The 24,107-nt window shown below is 41.0% G+C and overlaps 1 protein-coding gene across 3 annotated transcripts in view; it reads left to right on the plus strand.

Annotated features, from left to right (window-relative positions):
- The window catches only part of zbbx (zinc finger, B-box domain containing), a 90,919-nt gene that overhangs the window by 56,381 nt on the left and 10,431 nt on the right, over window positions 1-24,107 (plus strand). For all 3 annotated transcript variants that reach the window (XM_017723606.2, XM_037539857.1, XM_017723607.2), the window contains exons 12-16: window positions 6,886-7,004; window positions 7,224-7,285; window positions 8,009-9,360; window positions 12,076-12,299; window positions 20,389-20,551. In XM_017723606.2, the coding sequence (XP_017579095.1) occupies window positions 6,886-7,004; window positions 7,224-7,285; window positions 8,009-9,360; window positions 12,076-12,299; window positions 20,389-20,551 (1,920 nt within the window). The remainder of the gene's footprint in view (window positions 1-6,885; window positions 7,005-7,223; window positions 7,286-8,008; window positions 9,361-12,075; window positions 12,300-20,388; window positions 20,552-24,107) is intronic.

Below are 24,107 nucleotides of genomic sequence, written 5' to 3' on the forward strand. Positions count from 1 at the left end.
ACATAACTGAACCATAACACAACATTCAGTTATGAAAAGGTACAAATACCAACTTTTCACCTGGAAAAACTCATTTTAGGTTCACAATCAGACCTTAAAACCACTGTTGTACCTTTGAGGGAACGTTTACATTGTTTGTACCTTGATGAAGGAAAAATGTACCTGAACAGAACCTTCATTTCTAACGGTGTACCAGCGGCAATGTTCCGCAAATTGCAGCAGTGAGCAGAGCGTTCCATCAAGCGTTCAGTTTTCCCAACTTTTTCCATCGACAGTGGTGATGAAATAACCTGGATGATTTTTGAGAGCCATGGAGGCCAAACATCTCGTAGAGTCCTCCTGCCTTTTTCTAAAACTTACCTCTATTTGTCGTGCAATATTTGATGGTTACCATGCCAACATTTGTCTGGTTTCATGCCGCTATCGGTGATGTATGGGTAAGAGTCGCAGAACGACAGTGTAAACGTGGAAGTTGCAGTATTCCCAGTCTCGCACTGTGACTGGCTGAGAGGCATTCCATACGTCCCAATGTCTCCTGATAACGGCACTCTGGACGAATATCTATAAGTATCACTTCACGTTATTCACCTGTAACTTAGCAACAACACCATTAAAAAGTAACAGCCACAAAAGGTTTGAATATGAAATGTTTCTCTCTGCAATTTCAGTCACCATCCCAAATATATTAATATATACAATATATATTGTATATATATATATATATATATATATATATATATATATATGAAAATAGTACAAATTTTGTGAAAAAAACAGGTTAAAGGTTTCATTAATTTTTATTTTGTCAAATGTACAGATTTGTTTCTCCTGAATAATTCTGATTCCCCAGAAGGGGGTGCTGTTAGCACTCAACTAACATTTTATTTACATCTTTGAGAGCGAGCAAACCCCCACCAGCAGGAATGCATGTATGATTAGTGTCGCTCATTCCAATACAGGAAGTGACACAGTTTATTACTCAGTGGCTCAGTGTTATTTAGTGTGTGATTTTTAGTCAGCTTATTATTATTACTCAAAACAGGCCAAACATAGACAAGGCAGTATGGACAGAAGGGGGTGCTTCAGCTCTTGATTACAGAGACGCATTTGGCTCAGTGTCCACTCTATTAGACACTCCTACCTTGTCAGTCCACCTTGTAGATGTAGAGTCAGAGACGACAGCTCATCTGCTGCTGCACAGTTTGTGTTGGTCATCCTCTAGGCCTTCATCAGTGGTCACGGGACGCTGCCCACAGGACGCTGTTGGCTGGATATTTTTGGTTGGCGGACTATTCTCAGTCCAGCAGTGACACTGAGGTGTTTAAAACTCCAGCAGCACTGCTGTGTCTGATCTTCTCAGACCAGCGCAACACACACTAACATGCCAACACCACATCAGTGTTACTGCAGTGCTGAGAATGACCCACCACCCAAACAGTACCTGCTCTGTGTAGGCAAAGTATGCAGAGAAACAGATGGACTACAGTCTGTAACTGTGCTCCTATATGGTCAGTGGAGCTGATGAAATAGACAGAGTATAGATACAAGGAGAAAAGGCTTTAATGAAAATGCTGGCTGTGTACACCCACCCACAGACACACACACACACACACACACACACACACACACACATATGTACAAAGATCAGTCATATGTGTGGCTGTAGTTTAAGAGATCAGAGATTTCAGGATGCACTGAATCATTTCTTAAAGACCGATAATTGAATCTTTTCCTAGCGATTCACCTCCCTGACCTTCACCCTTTCTGACGCAATCCCGCAATCCTTCTCTGCCTCCTGAATGTGAATTCTTTCATATTCTCCTTTTCAGTCAGGTCTTTTAGCTCCTCTTACACGCCTCCCTGCTGAGGCTCCAGTCCTAAATGTGACTTTTAATCAGGCGTAGAGGTCCCGGGTCAAACTCCTGACCCTCTTCCCTCGAGACCACAGCTTGTCCTAGCTTTGTTATAAGTCCGACAGAATGAAGTCTCGGCAGACGAATCGAAAGGTGTCTGACTCAGGAGAATTCGGAAATCGAGGCTTTTCCTCGGCGAGGTGGTCCGCGCTTATGAATAAAACATGTGTTTTGCGCATGGCATTTGGACAGGACTTCACTGCGAGTTAATTGCTTTTGGCCGTTTGTTCCTTTGGGCTATTTCCTGATAACCGTTGTTGCAAGTCCAATAGAGGATATGAAAGTGTTGACTTTACGTAACCGTTCAAATATTTTAAAAGGAAATGAATTCATTAGTCTTCATTCAGAGGAGTCAGTTCTGTGAGTGGACTCCAAATGAGTGTCCTCCATTCACTGTCACTCTGTGTCCTTGATGTCCTTCTAGCAGCGACTGTAGACGCTCACTGTACCTGTGTTTGTGTGCTGCTCTTTTATTATAAACCTCAAAGGACTGATGCTGCATAAGCGACGCTTAGACATTGCATTTACAATATGTTATAATTTGATAGGAATTATTTCCCATTGTTCATTGAAAGAAGCAGAGAAACTGTGTGGAAAGCGAAGATTGTAAACTTGTGTGCCTGTGTTTTATTATGTTTTGAATTTGATAAGGAGTCATTGTTGTGAATGAAGAAAAAGTCTACGCTTGTTGTTTTCACATCAAAACAAATGCAAAAAGTCAGACTGTCAATCCAGAAGTGTAAGATGTAAGTCAGAAAGCAAATCTAATTCATTACTACTTAAGCATGCAGTTAATAAGTAAATCAAATGACACATTATGTTGATTTCCTACCTGAAATATCATTTTTAGAATGGAATAAAAAACTTTTGCACATTCCACATTTTTGCTTTATTTTTTTTCCCAATATATCAAATTCAGCAAATAGACCTGTTTTGATTCTTACATAACCGCCGGATCATGATTACTTGAGCTAACCACGATGATTTTTGCTGGCCATGATTGTTTTCTAGTTGTTTTATTTCAAGCCCCTCAAACAGAATTTGAATTACATGCATTTTCATCACAACAAATAAGGTGAGACAAATAACTGAGTGAGCACAAGTTCATCTTAATGTTCATCTTGAAGGGAGAAATGTCTTTCCCCATTTTAATCCAAATGTAGCTAATAGGCCAAGGCATGTTTGCTGTGTGAAATTGGCTTATTTGGTTGTAGCACTGGAGCTACGACGCTGATGTTGCTAGCTAACAAGTAGAAGCTTACGCAGCTTAATGTCGTGCAAGCTGCATTCGTAAGTCACACTCACTTCGACGTGCAAACAGCGAGAGCGCGCAAGCAAACTATTTTACATGTAATTTGCAAATGACTTGTCATGAGCAACTTTTGAAACAAACATGGATTCGGATGTAGTTGCGAAGCTCAACACAGTATCACCGCTGTGGGTACATTTTGGTTTCAAGCCGAATGAAAAAGAAGAACCCAAATACTTGGAGGATTTGCAATAAAATGGTGGCTGTGAAAGGTGCTGATGCAACAAACCTGAGAAACAATCTGCGAATCCACCAGCCCAGCCCACCAGCTCCCCAGATTCTTCCCGGCAGCTGACTGTTCTGGAGGACTCTTTGAGTATCTAAATATCAGTTTGACAGTACCAGATGGCGCATGTTGACCCACAGTCTAACAAGGTTTATAGCCAAGAAAGTGCTGCCATTGGATACAGTAGAAAAAACAGTTCAGAGAAATGTCGCAGAAGTTTGACAAGCAGTACGAACCGCCAGGAAAAACATACATTTCCAAAACGGCTATCCCGATGGTTTCAAAGGAATCGACTTTCAGATCTGTGGTCAGGCTCAGATGTGACTCTATACATGAGCTTAACGATACATTACCGTGACTGGAAACTGCAAAATGTTCAGAAAACGAATATACACTAAATTGGCAAAAGTACTCAGGTCACCTATCCAAATGATTGAATTCAGATGTTCCAATCACTTCCATGGCCACAGGTGTATAAAACCAAACACCTAGGCCCGCAGACTGCTTTTCAACAACAGCAACACAATCACGAAGTGGTCAGCCACGTAAAATGACAGAGTGGGGTCAGCGGATGCTGAGGCGCATAGAGCGCAGAGGTCGCCGACTTTCTGCACAGTCAATCGCTACAGACCTCCAAACTTCGTGTGGCCTTCAGATGAGCTCAAGAACAGTGTAGAGAGCTTCTTGGAATGGGTTTCCATGGCCGAGCAGCTGCCTCCAAGTCTTACATCACCAAGTGCAATGCAAAGCATCGAATGTAGTGGTGTAAAGCGCCACCACTGGACTCTAGCGCAGTAGAGATGTGTTCTCTGGAGTGACCAATCTCGCTTCTCTGTCTGGCAATCCGTTGGGCGAGTCTGGGTTTGGTGGTTGCCAGGAGAACGGTACTTGTCTGACTGCACTGTGCCAAGTGTAAAGTTTGGTGGAGGGGGGATTACGGGGTGGGGTTGTTTTTCAGGAGTTTGGCTCGGCCCCTTAGTTCCAGTGAAAGGAACTCTTAATGCTTCAGCACCAAGAGATTTCGGACAATTTCATGCTCCCAACTTTGTGGGAACTGTTTGGGGATGGCCTCTTCCTGTATGACAGTTAATTGTCAGTTAAAATGTCATGATCATGACAGCCGTATCAGCAAATAAGCAGCAAGTGTGCATGTTAATGTGCAGAAGTGTATCTCTGTAGAGGTTTACTTGTATACATCCTTGTAAAATCAGCAACAGCATGGAATGTGACCGAAGTGCCCAAACCAAGACTTAGCATATCTGTTTTGCACCAAATGTTTTTTCAGCTTTTAACGATTTGGCCCAGTCCCATTTCTTCTTTTTACCCCTACCCCTTGTTTTTGTATGTCACCCTAACTCCTTGTAGTTACAAGGGGTAGCAGTTGTAGTCTTGCCCTTTGAAAAAAACGAACAAAAAAAAAGTCACTTCATTAACAGCTACTAGCGCTGCTCTGTAGGCGACCCTGCCCATCTGCAGTGACAGCAGAGGAGGGTAAAGTTCAGCTCCTCACTGCTGGGCTTTAGTTACTTTTAGGGCATGATATGCCTTCAAAGAGGGGGCAATTATTCATTATCACCCACCCCCTAATTCTTCAGTGATACAAAGCTGAAGTCAGATATTCACCAGCTTCTTGTTCGAATTTTCCTGTTCCACCTTAAATGGAGCAGCAGTTACATTTTGGAGCTTCAGGCGTCAGAGCTGCCAGACTGTTTAAGGTGGAACGGGAAAGTTAGCTAGCTAACTTCAATAATACATTGAAATGACATTAAACAAAGATAATACAGTGGTCATTGTAATTTTTTCTTTGGTCACTACCACAGCCATCTTGCGTTTTTTTTCTTTTTCATAACACTATATTTGGAGTGTTTCCTCTCGAAAAACCTCCATTTGGAGGCCATGTAGCCCCAACACTTCGCCCTACCCCTCTATTTCAACAGAAATTGGGACACCCTAATTCTAGACGTGAACGCGCAAAACGGAGGGCTAAGGGCTAAGTGGTAGGGGCAAGGAGTGAAATGGGATTGGGCCTTTGTCCCCTTGGAGTGGAATTATAAGGTTCTGTCTGTGTTCTGAGCAGTTTTGAGATATTGAGCTTCGAAGATTTTGCATTACAAACAGCAGTCATAGGCCTGAGGTTAGGGAACCGGCCCTGTGCCCGGCGGGTCGCCGGTTCGATCCCCAGAGCCAACAGTACGTAACTCAGGTGTCCTTGAGCAAGGTACCTGACCTCCAACTGCTCCCTGGGTGCTGTGGATAGGGCTGTCCACCTCTCTGGGCAAGTGTGCTCACTGCCCCCTAGTGTGTGTGCTCACTAGTGTGTATGTGGAGTTTCACTGCAATTTCACTGCAATGAAATTTCCCCATTGTGGGACTAATAAGGGTCAATTAATCTTAATAAAAACTGACAAGTGGAACATGAAAATGACAGACACCCTAAATTAATTCTAAACGTAAAAAAAATCCCGTCAATTTTGAAAAAGTTTTTTGGTACAGGTCAGATGCAGACAGAACCTTCTAACCCTAAGAACTGACTTTCTGCTTGGAATTCTATCTGGACAAGAAAAACAAGCAGTTTACTTGTAATTTATTTTAAAGCATATCATTAGTGTTGTAACAGACGTCTAAATGATCAGAACATTACGTTTAATGCTTTCAAATAACATTTCATTTTTATTTATTTATTTTTATGTGATTGATTTCTTGTTTTAGGACAAATCATGGTTTTCTTACTCAAAAGACATTGCAGATTACCTATAAAAGTCAGTGCTAAATATTGTGTCCAGTGTAGAGGTCAATTTTAGGTAGAAACCATTAGTTTAAGTTTCCTTTAGTGAGACAGAGACCAGCTACTGTAATGAACTGTCCCAGTGAGTGAGTGTAGCAGGTCAGTCTAAAGGCCACGTGAGCTTTGTTTATATCAGAAACGTCTTATTTTTAAAAAGAAGAGATGGACAAATGAATGAAATGAATGTTTATGTTGTAATTAAAACCCCATTAATTCAAATGTTCACTATTTAAGGACTTTTAAGGCTTTAAATGTATAAAATTTAAGACATTAAGACTTTTTTAAGAGCTGTAAGAAGACCGGCAGAGTTTCAGCAACATGTTTTCATGTTTCATAAAGTTTTAGAAACACTTCCTGCAGTCACTGAGCAGAGCGGCAACATGACAAAGAAGCAGAACCTGATTGGTCCTCTTGTATGTGTTCGAAGTGATGATTGGCTCACAGATAGAACCTGTTTGTTTTCTAGATAAAGACTCACATAATGTTAAGTTGACAAAAATGTCAGATGGAACCCTAAAATTCCAAGAGAATAACGTATTGACTTGAAAATATTGTATTAAATGTGTTTTTGTATTTATTTTCCACTTTGATTTGCTGAAATATGTCTCACTCCTGTCATATAATCTCTCTGGCTTGTATCTTTGTGCTGCAGCTGAGGAGATGGACCTGCACAAATACTGTGCGTCGCTATTTGCCGTGTCCAGCCCTGCAGGAGGAGAACGACCGGATAAAACCTCCAAATCCTGCCTGAGTATCACGGAGATAGACGAGGTAAACCTGAGGTGCAGTGGCCACATTCTCCGAGGCCGCCACACCAATCACTCGTAGGCAAGAGCGGCTAAGATATCCGCTATCTTGAAGGTTTCGAATCACAGCTGACCCCACGACGTGCATATAAACTCACCCGTTTTCATCTCCTCTCTGAGCTCCTGCCTCTGTTTCTCTCCAGGCTTTTTCCTCAGTCGTTTTTTGTGGTTTTAATTTTTTCAGATGGTCGGCAGCCCTCTGGCGTTCAGCTCATCTGGAGTCCAGCAGGGAGATGATAAGCAAAAGTAAGACTTGCTACATATAAGAAAGTGATTATATGGAAGAAAACAAAAGCAGTTTCCCAGCATGTCTTGTCTTCAGGCGGGAGTTCTGTTTTAATGGAAATGATACTGTTTTTGATTTGTAGAACGTTATGCTTCTGCTGCAGTGCCAACATTGATGTTTGTATAAAGCAAAATAAGATGTTTTTGTTCATTTTGCTGGACAAACTGCTCAAACGTTTGGAGTCATTCAATAATACAGAAACAATTTTTGTGTAAAAATAATAATAATAATAATAAATTACATTTATATAGCACCTTTCACAAACCCAAGGTCGCTTGAATAAATGATTCTGTTAAGATGCTGAAACTCTATAACTTCAGAGTTTTGTCCATAATGATGAATGAAGCTATAGATTCCAAAGGAACTTATCCAGAAAATAAAGTTTAAAATTAACATCTAGAATGCCTTGTATTTTATTAGTGGTGATCAGATCTCAAGGGAGTTATTTTTTTGGCAAAAAATTGCTGTAAATAGATTGGCAAAGTATATTATTTATCATTGAATGCCTTTTTATTGTTGCTAAAAAGCTTGAAAGTAAAGTGTCTAAGAAAACTTTCTGATTCATAGTATATGATATTTAATTCTACACTGCAGTTAATAATAACAACTATTAATGTGACGCGTGATTCCAAACTTTTAAACAATGGTGTATGTTCCTTTTATGTTTTTTTTGACCCCAAAAGATTGAATCAAGGAAGCGAGGATTCATTTACCACTTCAGAAGAGAAGCCACCATCTGACCAATTGTCACCATTGGTCAGATCCCAGAGGCTTCAGATTCCAAAATCAGAGGACCTGAAGCTGAAATTAAGTGTAAATCAGCAAGTGGAACACAAACTTCAGAGAACTCAGTCACCAAGACTTGATGATTCACCCAAACCACAGATGGCAAGAAGCTCTGCTCCACTAACACCCAAGTTCACATTTACAAAAGCAGCACTTTCTTCTTCTCCTGTGTCTTCCAAGAGCAGTTGGAGACAAGGTGATCCAGAAGCTCAGAACAGAGATTCCTTTCTTTTGCTCCCAACCAACTGTCCAGCACCTGTGTTCTCTCTCTCTTCTGGCCCAATGTTTAGCCCAGGATCTCCTGATGGCCATCATTTAAGCTCTGAAGTGATAGCCTCATCTGCTGAACCACCTACACCCAAGTCACACACTACAATTTCAAGCCCAAGACCAGTAGTCCCTAAGTGTGCTTCAGATTATGCACCAGTAGTCCTCAAGTCCACTTCAGATTCTGCAATATCAAGCCCAAGGCCTGTGGACCTCCAGTCTACTTCACATTCTCCAACCTACAACCCAAGACCATTAGACCTCAAGTCCACTTCATTTTCTCCATCCCCCAGCCCAAGACCATTAGATCTCAAGTCCATTTCATGTTCTCCATCCCCCAGCCCAAGACCATTAGACCTCAAGGCTTCATGTTCTCCATCCACCAGCCCAAGACCATTAGATCTCAAAGCTTCTTCATGTTCTCCAACCACCAGCCCAAGACCATTAAACCTGAAGGCTTCTTCATGTTCTCCGTTAACCAGCCCAAGACCATTAGACCTCAAGTCTACTTCATGTTCTCCAACCACCAGCCCAAGACCATTAAACCTGAAAGCTTCTTCATGTTCTCCATCCACCAGCCCAAGACCATTAGACCTTAAGTCCACTTCATGTTCTCCATCCACCAGTCCAAGACCATTATACCATAAGTCTACTTCACATTTTCCTTGTTCAAGCCCAAAACCAGTAGTGTTCAAGTATACATCAGAATATCCAGCTTCTAGCCCAAGACCAGTAGTCCTCACAGTACCTTCATGTTCTCCAACCTCCAGCCCATCCCTAGCTAACTCCCAGTCACAGTGTCCTAGCCCCATACCCCAGCAGGCTTCAATTCCTTTGTCTGCAGAGTCACCATCCCTAGAGGATCATTCTTTGGCTTTATCTGACTGCTTTCATCCATCATCAAACTCTACAAGGCCTACAGACCTACACAGGTCACCTCCACCTCCGAGCTCTCCACTTTCTCCTTCGCTGAGCTTGTCAGGTCAGTATGTGTAGACAGGCCTGGATCATCCTGGTTTCATGAGACCAGGGGCCGTATTATAGAAACGTCCTAACTCTGAAATCTGGTGTATTTAGTCTCCATGACGACTTCAGTTAGGAATGAATTTAGGACAGTAACTATTGCAGAATAACAGTTCCTAACTTCATTAACTTCAGATAAGAAAACAGTATCACACAAACTCCTAACTAGACTAAACCTCCTAAATACTGTCCTAACTTTAGGATGAACCCCATCAGGGTCCTAATGTCTGTTTAAGGTCCATTTCTATGGTTTTTAGGCAGCTGTGTCATTCAGCGTAGTTTACTACCAGCATAATGAGGCTACATATTTCTGTTGTAAAACGCTGCTTTCACTGTAAGATTTTTTCCTTTTGCTTTTCTAATCTCAGACACTGCAGACACAAACTCTACCGCCCCTCTTATTACCTTAGTGTGTTAATGTTGATGATGAAATATTACAGTGATGGTGCTGATTGTGCAAAATCACATCTTCATCTATCAGACCTAAATTGAGGACAGAAAATAGGAAGTTTCTGTAATATAGCCTCAGGGCCCCAAGCCACTAGGGGCTGCTCTCAGCCACTTTGACAACATAAAGTATACATATATCAGGCATAACATTATGACCTTGTTTCTACACTCATTATCAATTTTATCAGCTCCACTTACAGTATAGGTGCACTTTGTAGTTCTACAGTTACAGACTGTAGTCCATCTGTTTCTCTGATACTTTGTTAGCCCCCTTTTATCCTGCTCTTCAGTGGTCAGGACCCCCATGGACCCTCACAGAGTAGGTACTATTTGGGTGGTGGATCGTTCTCATCAATGCGGAAACACTGACATGGTGATGGTGTGTTAGTTCGCTGCTGCTGCGAGTTTTTAAACATTGTGTCCACTCACTGTCCACTCTATCAGACACTCCTACCTCATCAGTCCACCTTGTAGATGTAAAGACGATACCTCATCTGCTGCTGCACAGTTTGTGTTAGTCATCCTCTCGTCCTTCTTCAGTGGTCACAGGACGCTGCCCACAGGACGCTGTTGGCTGGATATTTTTGGTTGGTGGACTATTCTCAGTCCTGCAGCGACACTGAGGTGTTTAAAAACTCCAGCAGCACTGCTGTGTCTGATCCATTCAGACCAGCACAACACACACTAACACACCACCACAACGTCACTGTTACTGCACATGGTACGTGCTCTGTGAAGGTCCATGGGGAGGGTCCATGACCACTGAAGAACAGGGTAAAAGTGGGTAACAAAGTATCAGAGAAACAGATGGACTACAGTCTGTAACTGTAGAACTACAAAGTGCACCTATACAGTAAGTGGAGCTGATAAAGTAGACAATGAGTGTAGAAATAAGGACATGATGTTATGACTGATCGGTGTACATGGCCTTGTAAATAGTCAACTGTTAAACAGACTGATGTAATTAAGCAGTATGATTGGTAAAAGTCTAAACGTGTTGTGAATAATTGCTTTTTCTGGCTATAAACATTGATTAAAACTGTTGTTTTTTACTTTGGTTTTTGCTAGTTGTATAGCCTTTAGTTTGGACAGAAATCGAAGTTATGGTTTTGAAATATTAAGTATTTTTTAAGTATTTTATTGCGACGGCTTATAAATAGTTTTTCCATTTTGTTCGGCTTTGGAAAGCAAACAGATTTTCTGCTGAAGTCTGTGGTTGCTTGTCTTGACTGCTGACTTGACATTTCGCCCCTTCGAGGACTTATCTAACAAACTTCACTTGAGCTAATACAGTAATGGAGCGGCTCATGAGACAGCATCCACTGAGGGGGATGGTGAGGCCTAGTGGGTGGGGTCATGTAAAAATGAGTATTTAAACGGGCAGTAAGAACCATCAGACATTTACAGCAAGAATCAAGCCGATACTTGAACGGACTTGCCATTTGTTTTGACATTCAGAGGGCAGCACTAATTGTCTGTCTTTAGTCAGTGCTTTGGTAATTACAGACAGACTAATGGCAAGTTTGTGTGTTTTTGTTGCTGAAGCTGTGCTCAGCAGGGTCCACAGTCACTGCCACTGTCCACTCTGCACTGTCCCTGCAGCTCTGTCAAAGTCAATTTAGACACAGCGATAAAAGCTCAGCTTCTTTAGATATCGATTAGAGTTTTAAGTAAATACATGGCATGTTAGGCCAATCAGGAAGGTAATTATGCACTGAGGAACATCTCTAGAATACAAGCAGAGGAACCCAACCGCCGGCTGCCCTGCAGCCCTCAACAGTCTGATTCAGAGAGGAGCAGTAAATACAGTCATGTGCAAAGATTTGGGCACCCCTGGTCAAATTCCATACTTATAACATATTGGGGAAAGTAGTAAAACACATGTGGCCTGTTTTGAAGTTATGCCACTTTTATTTTTTTCCAACGTGAAACTCAGCTCATAAATAGAAATTGTGCGTTAAATCTTGACAAATAAATAAAAGTTTGCCCCTTGTACATGAAATGGTTATGAATATGCTGCCTGATGTCTGACACACTCAATTTCAATACAGTTTGAGATGAGGGTTTGGCCTAGACCACATTTTTAAAGCATATTTGTGGTTGAGAGGTAAATGCGGGGCATTCTAAGGCAAACTACTCCCCAAAGATAGCTTATTTTCAGTACCACTATTTTATCATTATCTGTCTATCTATGACGTTTCTTTCTTGCTGTTGTTTTGTTCAGATTCAGACTCCCTGAGTGACAGTGTGGGTCTGATACCCGCTGATGAAGACTCCTCTGATGAAGAGATGAGGGGATGTGCAGACAGAGAGCAGGAAGAGGAAGAAGAGGAAGAAGAGGAAGAGAAAAGCGCTATATCTCTGCATCCTACTCTCTCTCCCATTGGAGACGCTCCTCACAGCGTGCAGGAGACTCCACATTCAGGCCTTTTCACTGAGCCGTCACAGGTGAGTGAAGCTGTCGGCAGGGCCTCAGCATTTCAGAGCTAGAGTTCACACTCTTTTTGCCCTTTTAGCCTCTTTTAACACTCTTTTAACCACAATTACCACCAGCGATAAGTAAAACATGCTTTGATCAAAAGTCATTGTTGTGTTACACAGTCTTATTTTGCAGAGAGATAAAACATCTGACAGACCTTTTGCATTTTTACATAATAGCAAACAGAAAAAGTCAGAAGAGCAGCCTCAAACCAGTCCATTCGGAATATAAATACATAAAATTAATTTATCCTGCATTTCATCTTTTGAGAAAAAGTTGAGCCTTTTCTCTCTCAGAGAGACACTGAGAAACTTATTCATGCATTTGTTCATGCATTTGTTGTTGGATCCTCACAGCACTATTGCAGAGAGATCACATCACTCCCGTTTAGAAAGCACTGGACTGGCTACCTGTATCGTTCATGATAGAAGTTCTGCTAGTTTTTAAGGCTCTAAATGACCTTATACAACACGTGAGCTGATTGGTTGAGTGGTGTTCTAACCGTGCTGTTATTTCACCATAACATCACAGATTTTTTACAAACACTGTATCGCTCTGCTGAGACGCCGTTGCTAAGCACTGACTTTGACAGCAGTAGGAGACGCTCAAGCCATTTGAACGTCTTCGCTTCTTACTTTGGGCACAAACAGAAAACAAACACGTTTAAGATCACATTTGACCGACAGCCAATTTGGTCAGACTCTGAAGATGAGACGACACTAAATTCCCAAACTGTCAGTCGGTCTGTGTGGAGCTGGATAGCGAACTGCTGGCTGTGCAGCGAGTGGGTGGAGCTCGTTACTCTGACGTAGCAACAAGCTGCTCCTTAAGGAACTATAATTTGGAGGAAGGAACTGAACATTAAAACATATTAAACGCTGCGTTCACGGCCAGTTTATTCATTTCTTTCTTTAACTGTTGTATTAAAGCAGTAAAACACTCAAGGTCGTGTGTTATCACCAATAACATCACAGCTGTGATGATCTATGGCGACCAAATCACAGCCGGGATGTTATTTCGCAATAACACACTCCCTCTGTGTTCTATTGCTTAATTAAAGCACTGCTTACATCACAGAGCGTCTGTCTGTTTATGTTCCAGTGCGTAATCTTATGCCCATTTCACACCAGATGCGATGCAGCGTGCCTGCTAATCTGGAACTGCTCCGCTTGTTATTTCACTCTGTAAGCAAGAGCGTTTGCTGTTCGTGTTGCGTTTTCACGTAATATAAACATCAGAATTGTCCGTTTATCACTCATATAAAAGAGATCAACACTAAATTTTGACTAGCTGCCTTGACCGTTGCTGGCTTTCTTACCAGGTGATGTATCTCTATGTGAAGAGGAGGAGACGACTGTGGGTTCAACATTAACCTACTCAAGGGATTTCAGTCAACCTGTCAAAGAGTTTAAACTAGATGTGCTGATTTGTTTATTAGCCTGGATTGTATATTACAGCATAGACTGTTGTATTTCTTTACTGTTTTTGCATAGAAACTGCTGGCATGCTGCATGGCACGCGTCAGAAAGAGACCCAAAGCGTATGGTGGCCGGTGTGAAAGGCTACTTTGGTTAATATAGGAGCATATTGCACTTGGCACTGATTACCACGTCTGGTGTGAAATGGGCTTTAGATCTGCAGATACTGACCTTCCGCAAAAACCTTCCATAGAACACTACAAACGTGGAGAGACTCTTTCAGTTATTCTTCTTCTAAACTGTGGTGCTCAGTTTACCTTTAATTATACAGTCAAGCTCAAAGCTCAGATCTGAAACATATCAACATTTAATTAAAACGCTATGTCTCATAACGTTTTCAATTTGATCTGTCATTTATGTGATTTTAAATCAATACTCATAATTTCTTCTATTGCTGTTAGATTTATCATATTTAACATATTGAGTTGCCATTGGCATGAAAAGTTTTATATAAATAAAGATGATTATTATTATTATTATTATTAAAGATTATTACATAAATATATTAAGCAGCTATGTAATTCATGATGTAATTATATAATAGCATTTAAATAATTATGTAATATGAATCCACTGTATAGCAAAATGGCCTAACAACACCTTGCATGGACCACTTGGTTTATTTAAAAATACACATTTTAGGCCAAAATCTTCTCAAAACTATTGTCAAACAGTGTCTCAGGCATCAGACAGTGAATTCATAACCATTTCATGTAGTAACTTTCTATGAGGGAGCTTTTAGAGGTGGACGTCTGGTTCCTATCAACACCACTGTGAACAATTCTGTTTCTCTAGAACAGAGAGCATGTCGGGTGGAATTCCCCTTGGCTCATACATGACTCTCTCTCTCTCTCTCTCTCTCTCTCTCTATATATATATTCTAACACTGTGGGATTGGGTGAAACAATCTGTACCTTTTTCATTAACTTTCCCACCATGACCTGCACTGCAATTATCATTAAGTGTATTTTTATGTCTAATTACGTGTCTCTAACTGTCAACAGCGCATGCAAAGGTCACTGGTGTTCCCATGGAAAGTTTGTAACGCATTCCCTGGCGTGAGGATGTTTTTAAAGCTGTAGCTCGGGATTTTTTTTCTTTCCCAGTTTCCTCGCATTTATCCCAAATGTGGTCGATCAGCCAAGTGTGTGAGCAGATTCAGAGCACAGTTTGTGTTGCTAAATGCTTATTAATATTTTTGTATGATTAGAGTAAATACAACATGCGTCGCTCGACAAAAAAATATGTAAATGGGACAAGATTTGTGCTCACTAGGGTGTCGCAGATCTTATTGCATCCTCGCTCTGAGTTTGGGCCTTGCCTTCCTGCCAGCTCTCGTGGCCATCACTGAGGACAAGTGCACAGCATAAGAATCAATCAAAAGAGCTTTGCAAAGCACAAAATGCCCAAAAGTTTCATATACATAAAACCAGCAACAGGTTTAGGCATGAACTATTACCTGCTTGAAAAATTGTCAACCCAAAGACGTCTCCAGTTTCAGAGATGGAGGCGTCCCCTGCTGTGCCTGCTGCATATACTGTTTTTAGCCTCTATCCATTTTCAGGATTCATCCATCCATCCATCCATTTTCTAAGCCGCTTCTCTGTCAGGGTCGCGGGGGGGGTGCTGGAGCCTATCCCAGCGGGCTTCGGGCGAAAGGCCATTTTCAGGATTAACTGAGTAAATTAAGCATTATAACACTGAGCCTCATGTTTAGACAATAAACTATTTCGTTTCCCGTTTTGAAATTTATGACTTCAACCATACATGCGATCCTGCTGGTGTGGATCTCCTCGCATTCAATGATGCAAGATAAATGCTGCTTGAAATAAATGTTAATTTTTATTATTTTTAGTTGTTTTTTATAAAAGCCCCTCAAATTAAGAGAACATGTGTTTTATAATCTACAAATATTCTTACAATTTACTGCTGAAAGCCAAAAATCTCAGACGCTCTTTGTGTTATTTTATAAATGTAATGTGTACAGAGCAGTTCACTGAAGAGACGCCGTCTGTTTATAGTTTATAGCCCAGATTTGGGGAGAAATGGCTCAACTTTCAGTAGAAAACAAACTGAGTTCAGCTTCTTTTATTATAAGGGTTTAAAATGACATCACCATCTATTTGACTGGAACGGAGAGTTACAGCCTCATACGACGCCCAGCTTCTGAAGGTAGTTTATGAAATATGAATGTTATGAAAAACATGACGTGCATTTTGGAACCATTGGTGGTCCCAAGGAGTTTAAAGCTTAAAGCTTTAGCGTGCTGCTTTATATAGTCTTTTAAAATGTATTTGTGCTACAACTCTTGCAGCTTTTATAGCACCAGCTGTACCACCTGAAGAAGTGTTCACTCAGCCCTGATTAAAGAATGTCATAATGAATCCCTCTGCAGAGTTGTAGAGTTTAAAGTGACCAGGTCAGTTTGATTTTACTCATTCCTGACTAATTCAGCTCTGCAGAGTGAGGAGAAAAGCCCCGCTGGCCTTTACACTCACTGAGCTGATGAGGAGCTGGAGGAGTAAAGTGATGTAGGAGCCGTCACGGATGGACTATTGAGGTTTAATGGTGCACGAGAGCGAGAGAGCGAGGAAGAGGGAGACAGGGAGAGAGGGAAAAAGAAATTTTATTAAACACCTGAAATTAAATGTCTGATCAGAGAGCTTTCTTATCTCTACTCTTTTGTCCGTCTATCAAAAAATCATGTTTTTTAGGCTGTTCGGGATTAATTACTATCCAGCCTTTTTATTCCATCCAACCTCATTTCGCATCAAAAGGACAGCAGCCTCGTAACGATCAGAGAGAGAGAACATTACTCATTTCCTTCTAAAAAGAGAAACCCAATCAGAGCTGCTGTTATAGCTTTCTGTTTACACAATCTGTGTACATAATACGGTTTGATTTTCACTCGTCTCTGCACGTCCATTACGCTGACCCTAACATGCTAATGTCGTAACTCTGTTTCCACATCAGCTTTGCCCCTAAAGCAGATTTTCTCTTTTCTCTCTTTGCCCTCTTGTTGCTAGACTAACATTATCAGAAACCACAGAAGTTCCTTTCATTTAGCAGGCAAGTGGCTAACAGAGCAAAACAAGACAAAAGACAAGAGAGGTAAACAAACTAGGAGCGCGCTTTGAGCTGTTTACTGTAACCTAGTTAGGTAACAAAGTTTAGCGAGGCCTTGTATGATCAGATCAGATCTGCCAGACAATCTGGGGCTGGATTCACGAAAGTTCTCGTAGCCTTAAACTCCTGGGAACCACTAGTGGTTCCAAATCGCACTTCATCATATTCTTCATAACTTTCATATTTCATAAGCTACATTCAGAAGCTGGGCGTCGTATGAGGCTGTAACTCTTCTCTCCAGTCAAATAGATGGTGATGTCATTTTAAACCCTTATAATAAAAGTTAAATAAAATAAATAAAAATAAATAAAACTCAGTTTGTTTTTCTACTGAAAGTCGAGCCATTTTCCCCCAAAACTGGGCTATAAACTATAAACAGATGTTTCCTAAAAGGTTCCTAAGACAAACACTAAGAAGTCAATGAGAATGTTCAGTAACGCTTTACTGTCGGGTTCTGTTCATAAGACTATATGACATCTACATAAGCTCGCCTAGACAACTGACATAACCCTACACAAATGTTTATAAATGCTTATACCAATAGGCATCATCTGTCATAAAGACTACTTTGGCTAACTTTGATCAAAACCAGCAAATGTGACCTTTATAATGAATTGCACCTGTTGTAATAAGCATTTACAAACATTAATGTAGGGTTATGTCAGTTTTCATGACAAGCTTATGTAGGTGTCATAAAGCGTTATGACCTATACCTTATACTAAAGTGTTACCAAATGTTCTTAAATGCCATTCTCGAAAAAAGCTTCTCAAATATTCTCTTAAAATAATCTTAATTGTTTTCTTATATATGCTACTTTGCAGTTTACCATGCACCATAAAAGATGACATGTTAGCTTTGTAAAGTTTGTGGTTGGTTAAAAAATATAGCCCAGGTCAAACCACACAAACACAGTCGACGTCAGAGAATTAAATAATCGGACAGCACTTAAAACATAAATTAAGTGTCTTCAGACCATCTCAACAAGCTACAATAACAGATCCTTCCTGCCAGAAGGCTGTCACTGATTGCTAGTTGATATTTCTAATTTTTCTTATTTTGTGATTGTTTTGCACTTATTATAAGATTATCTAGTTTATTTGCACATTTTTTACCCGTTTTCTGTCATTTTATTTAGTAAAATTACCCTCACCGGCCACTTTATTGGTAGTAAAAGGCTAGTAAAAGGTTGGATCCCCTTTTGCCTTCAGAACTGCCTTAATTCTTTGTGGGATACTTTCAACAAGGTGTTGGAAACATTGCTCAGAGATTTGAGTTCCTGTTGTCTTTCTATCATCTCGAACCAGTCTGTCCATTCTCCTCTGACCTCTCACATCAGCAAGGCATTTTCATCCACACAACTGCCTCTCACTGGATATCTTCTCTTTTTCGGACCATCCTCTGTAAACCCTAGAGATGGTTGTGTGTGAAAATCCCAGTAGATCAGCAGCAAGTTGTCTTTTAGATAATAGAATAAATGGCAGTTAAATTAACTTTTTCAAGCACATTTCCTAAAATAAGCTAAATTATCTGCTAATATATTGAGATAATTTTACTTAATACAATCAATTAAAACAAGGACAAATGTTTGAAAATAAGTTACATAATCATAAAATAAGCTTACAACAACCTAAACAGGAGAAATATTGGATTTATTGACTAGATTTAAGATCATTTACTTGACAAGATGCTATTTTTTGCAGTGCAGAAGCTCAGCCTTCATTAAGTTCATTAACGAGAATCTCAAACTTAAAGAGTAACTGCACCCTAGTATTTCCACCCCTGGCTCCAAAATGGGAGGGGCACTGCAGTGCCGTCTGCTTTTGGAGGTGAGGCTGGGAGGAAAACCAGGTGGACTGACCTGCTGTGTTTTTATTGCCAACCTTAGCTACAAGAAAATATGGAGAGAGAATCAAATGGCACTTTTCCAAATGAAAGTCTTACGAGTTTGATGATTTTTCTCATACCTTAACGGTATGAGCCACTGACTCAAGCCACTGAGTTAATGTAGTGCCAGAAAATGATTAGCAGTGAATGCCAGAGGCGCCGAACGATGGAACATTCCCTAAAACCATGACCGCTCGCCTTTTCTGTTCAGCAGGTCCATATTCGACATAACCTGTGTCCTGATTTCTTAGATGCCCTGAATTCCAAATGTATAAAGTGCCTATTATCCAGGGTTTGCTGCAGTGTCCCTAAATCCTTATGATCTGCAAGCTGCTCATGGCTCTTACTGGCAGCTTTATGGAGACTTGCAAGAATCCTCACTTAATCTGCCCTTCGGGTTACATAATAACACATTGAACATTATGAATAAATGTGCTAATCATAACAACCTTGTGAGGTGGTGCTGGGGGTATTTAGCTCAGCGTGTGAGTCTGGTTATCTGTCCACTCTCGGCTCCTATGCTTTCATATTTATGAGGGTGGCACGAGTAGGGCGTCATCAGGGGGCGGTAACGTTGTTTGACTAATTTGCATTCTGTGCCTTGTCATCATTCTGTGGTACAAAGACACGTCATCTGCGCCTGTAGCAGAGTTGAACCAGAGGGGCGCCGCAGAGGCGGAACTGACCACAATAAAAATGATATTTTTACAGTTTGGAAAGATGTGTTCACATTTCACACAAGGCTGTGTATATTATTATTATAGAGCAGTGCATTTCAGCTGTTAATGAAAAAGTCTTTTTCGTGGAGTTACTCTTCAACCTATCCTGAAGTGGGTTAGACATGCAGCGTACATTGCTGATTTAGTGATGTAGCCATGGTGCTGTAGTTTAAGCTGGTTTATGAGGAGCCTGGCCACTTCCTATTTCTCCTGTTACATCAAAAACAGGACTGCTAAACAGCAGAGGGCGCCCGTGAGCGAGTCCTCAATGAATGGGGTGAATGGAGCTAAACAGCTAAAAATGAGAAGTTAAAATAGTTTCTAATCACTTTCCCAGAACTTTCCTTTACTTTTAGAAAACAGAAGCTTGTATTTCACTAAAAAAGCAAAGAAAACTTGCCTGTACATTTCATTTTTCTACAGCAAACGGGTTTTGGTTGGCAGGACGTTAACATTACTGCTACAGAATTCTGACTGGTTGGCGAGCGGATCAGCACATTGGCTGTTTGTGCTCACAGACGTCATAAATGTAAACGAGGCGCTGTTTTAAATTCCTGTAACTCGAGTTTAAAAGCTCTTAAAAATATAACATCTACTGTATGTTAAAATGTTAGAAGAAGATGTATGTGGATAGGAAAGCTCTAAGTTACTTGAATAAGCAAGAATCACTTGTAATTTAGTAAAGTATCTAATTCTTAATCATACTAGTATAATTAAATTTCATGATGCAAGAAAAACTTGTCCACCAAAGGTACTCCAAACACCAAAAGATAGCAGAGCTCGAACTGTGTGCTGATCCACTTGAATTGCTGGATTTGTACCACTGCTAGACTCTCTCTCTCCTTTGCAGGCTCTAATCTCTCTTGCCCAGCGAAAGGCCAGCGAATCCCAGCACTACCAGGGCCTGGAGGGATTTCTCACTCTGGGACTCGACCTCAGCTCTGTCCAGCCAAGCCCAGCTCCACCTCACACCCCTACAGAGAGGTGCTCACACTCTCAGGAGCTAAAGACAGGTTAGTACAAGGTCTTAAAGTTCATTTAGTGGAAAGGCCATTTGACCTTTAATATCATGTGTTTCTGAGGGAGGATTTAAGACCATCTGACCAGACATATAGGCCATAAACCAGTCTCAGGCTTTAGATCCTTTGAAAAAATATGGACACATGCTTTTTAACCCTTTTATAACCCTTCTATAATCTTTTGATGCACACAGTGATTCTGACAGACTGTAATACACTGCAGGGCGCGCAGGGGGCGATATGGTTTCTACTGTTTCATTTAAAAAGCCTCTATAATGTTCATATGATCCACACAGTCACTCTGACAGACTGTAATACACTGCAGGACGCGCAGGGGGCGATATGGTTTCGACTGTTTCATTTAAAAAGCCTCTATAATGTTCATATGATCCACACAGTCACTCTGACAGACTGTAATACACTACAGGAAGTGTAGCAGGCGATATGGCTTCTACTGTTTAGTTTAAAAAGCCTCTATAATGTTCATATAAGGCTGAATGGTCTGATTAGTTGATTAACAGAATTAATGAAAGAAATAATCATTAATTACAACCCTACTATTTCCCAGTGACTTACAGTACTTGTTTAGCAGGTTTTTGGACATTCTGGCCAAACTGGCATCAAAACTTTCTAAAATGTATGTATCATTACGGCCAAATTGATGTGCTGGTGGCAACTGCCACATGGCCACCATTAAATTTATACCCTGGTTGGTACACAAACGAGACAAGGATGTAATTTCAGCTCAACAAAACCTGTGTAGCACTCGACTTGCAGAGGATTAGATGGTAAGATAACAATTTGTTGGACCACAACTGTGCCGCAAGTTGCATTTCGTTCAGTGTTATTGTTCCACATGGAGAGGAGCTGTTTAATAAGTAATGCAGAAAATGAAAGACATCTATTTCTCTGTCTAGAGGGACAGTTTATGGACACCTGAGACCAGAGTGAGTGAGTGTGGACAGCATTACCATAGAAATGGAGGAAATATGTTACCTTAGGGGGTTCTTCCCTTACGTCATGGTTGATGGTGTTCTTGTACCCTCTGTTCTCCTTATTTGCTGTGATTAAATAGGCATGTGTGTCTCTGTGTGCGCGTGTGTCTGTGTGTTCGCAATCAAATCCAAATTGTCGCCCGACTGTGCTGATTCTAATTCACTGTACAGAACACATTTGCTCTGTACCGCCAAGGTTATTCTTGTCCTCAATCAAGCAGCTTTAGACAAGCCATGCATTATTCTCTCCCACAGCAACTCTGACATGCTGTATTGTTCAGCTCTTACCCTCAGCACCCTTTCACTTAAACAGCAAGTGGGAAAGTGTATGAAAAGTATAAATCTTTTCTCAGACTGATGGCACTCTTTAGAAGAAGCTGTTTCTTCTAGACTAGAATTATGACCACCTCTTTGTTTCTACGCTCATTGTCCATTTTATCAGCTTCACTTAGTGTATAGGTGCACTTTGTAGTTCTACAGTTACAGACTGTAGTCCATCTGTTTCTCTGATACTTTGTTACCCCCTTTTACCCTATTGTTCAGTGGTCAGGAACCCCATGGACCCTCACAGAGCAGGTACTATTTGGGAGGTGGATCATTCTCAGCACTGCAGTAGCACTGATGTGGTGTTGGTGTGTTGGTGTGTGTTGTGCTGGTCTGAATGGAACAGACACAGCAGTGTTGCTGGAGTTTTTAAACACCTCGGTGTCACTGCTGGACTGAGAACAGTCCACCAACCAAAAATGTCCAGCCAACAGCGTCCTGTGGGTGGCGTCCTGTGACCACTGATGAAGGACTAGACGATGACTAACACAAACTGTGCAGTAGCAGATGAGCTATTGTCTCTGACTTTACAACACCAATTCCAATGAAGTTGGGACGTTGTGTAACACATAACAAATAAAAACAGAATACGATGATTTGCAAATCCTTTTCAACCTATATTCAATTGAATACACTACAGAGACAAGATATTTAATATTCAAACGGATATTGTTATTGAACTTTTATTCACTCATTTTGAATTTGATGCCTACAACACGTTCCAAAGAAGTTGGGACAGGGGCAACAAAAGACTGGGAAAGTTGAGGAATGCTCAAAAAACACCTGTTTGGAACATTCCACAGGTGAACAGGTTAATTGGAAACAGGTGAGTGTCATGACTGTATAAAGGGAGCATCCCTAAAAGGCTCAGTCAGTCACAAAGAAGGATGGGGCAAGGTTCACCACTTTGTGAACAACTGCGAGAGCAAATAGTCCAACAGTTTAAGAACAACGTTTCTCAACATGCAATTGCAAGGAATTCAGGGATTTCATCATCTACAGTCCATAATATCATCAAAAGATTCAGAGAATCTGGAGAAATCTCTGCAAGTAAGTGGCAAGGCAGAAAACCAACATTGAATGCCCGTGACCTTCGATCCCTCAGGCAGCACTGCATTAAAAACCGACATCATTCTGTAACGGATATTACCGCATGGGCTCAGGAACACTTCAGAAAACCATTGTCAGTGAACACAGTTCGTCGCTCCATCTACAAGTGAAAGTTAAAGCTCTGCCATGCAAAGCGAAAGCCATATATCAACAACACCCAGAAACGCCGCCGGCTTCTCTGGGCCCGAGCTCATCTGAGATGGACTGATGCAAAGCGGAAAATTGTCCTGTGGTCTGATGAGTCCACATTTCAAATTGTTTTTGGAAATCATGGACGTCGTGTCCTCCAGGCCAAAGAGGAAAAGGACTGTCCGGATTGTTATCAGCACATATCAAGTTCAAAACCCAGCATCTCTGATGGTATGGGGGTGTGTTAGCGCCCATGGCATGGGTAACTTGCACATCTGTGAAGGCACCATTAATGCTGAAAGGTACATACAGGTTTTGGAGCAACATCTGCTGCCATCCAAGTAACGTCTTTTTCAGGGACGTCCTGCTTATTTCAGCAAGACAATGCCAAGCCACATTCTGCACGTGTTACAACAGCGTAGCTTCATAGTAAAAGAGTGTGGGTACTAGACTGGCCTGGCTGCAGTCCAGATCTGCCTCCCATTGAAAATGTGTGGCGTATTATGAAGCGTAAAATACGACAACAGAGACCCCGGAATGTTGAGCAAATGAAGTTGTACAACAAGCAAGAATAGGAAAGAATTCCACCTACAAACCTTCAACAATTAGTGTCCTCAGTTCCCAAACGCTTATTGACTGGTGTTAAAAGGAAAGGTGATGTAACACAGTGGTAAACATGCCCCTGTCCCAACTTCTTTGGAACATGTTGCAGGTATCAAATTCAAAATGAGTGAATATTTGCAGAAAACAATAAAGTTTATCCATTTGAACATTAAATATCTTGTCTTTGTAGTGTATTCAATTGAATATAGGTTGAAAAGGATTTGCAAATCACCGTATTCTGTTTGTATTTATGTTTTACACAACGTCCCAACTTCATTGGAATTGGGGTTGTACATCTACAAGGTGGACTGACAAGGTAGGAGTATCTAATAGAGTGGACAGTGAGTGGACACAGTGTTTAAAAACTCCACACTAACATACCACCACCA

This window comes from Pygocentrus nattereri, chromosome 7 (assembly GCF_015220715.1).
Source record: "Pygocentrus nattereri isolate fPygNat1 chromosome 7, fPygNat1.pri, whole genome shotgun sequence".
Taxonomy (NCBI): domain Eukaryota; kingdom Metazoa; phylum Chordata; class Actinopteri; order Characiformes; family Serrasalmidae; genus Pygocentrus; species Pygocentrus nattereri.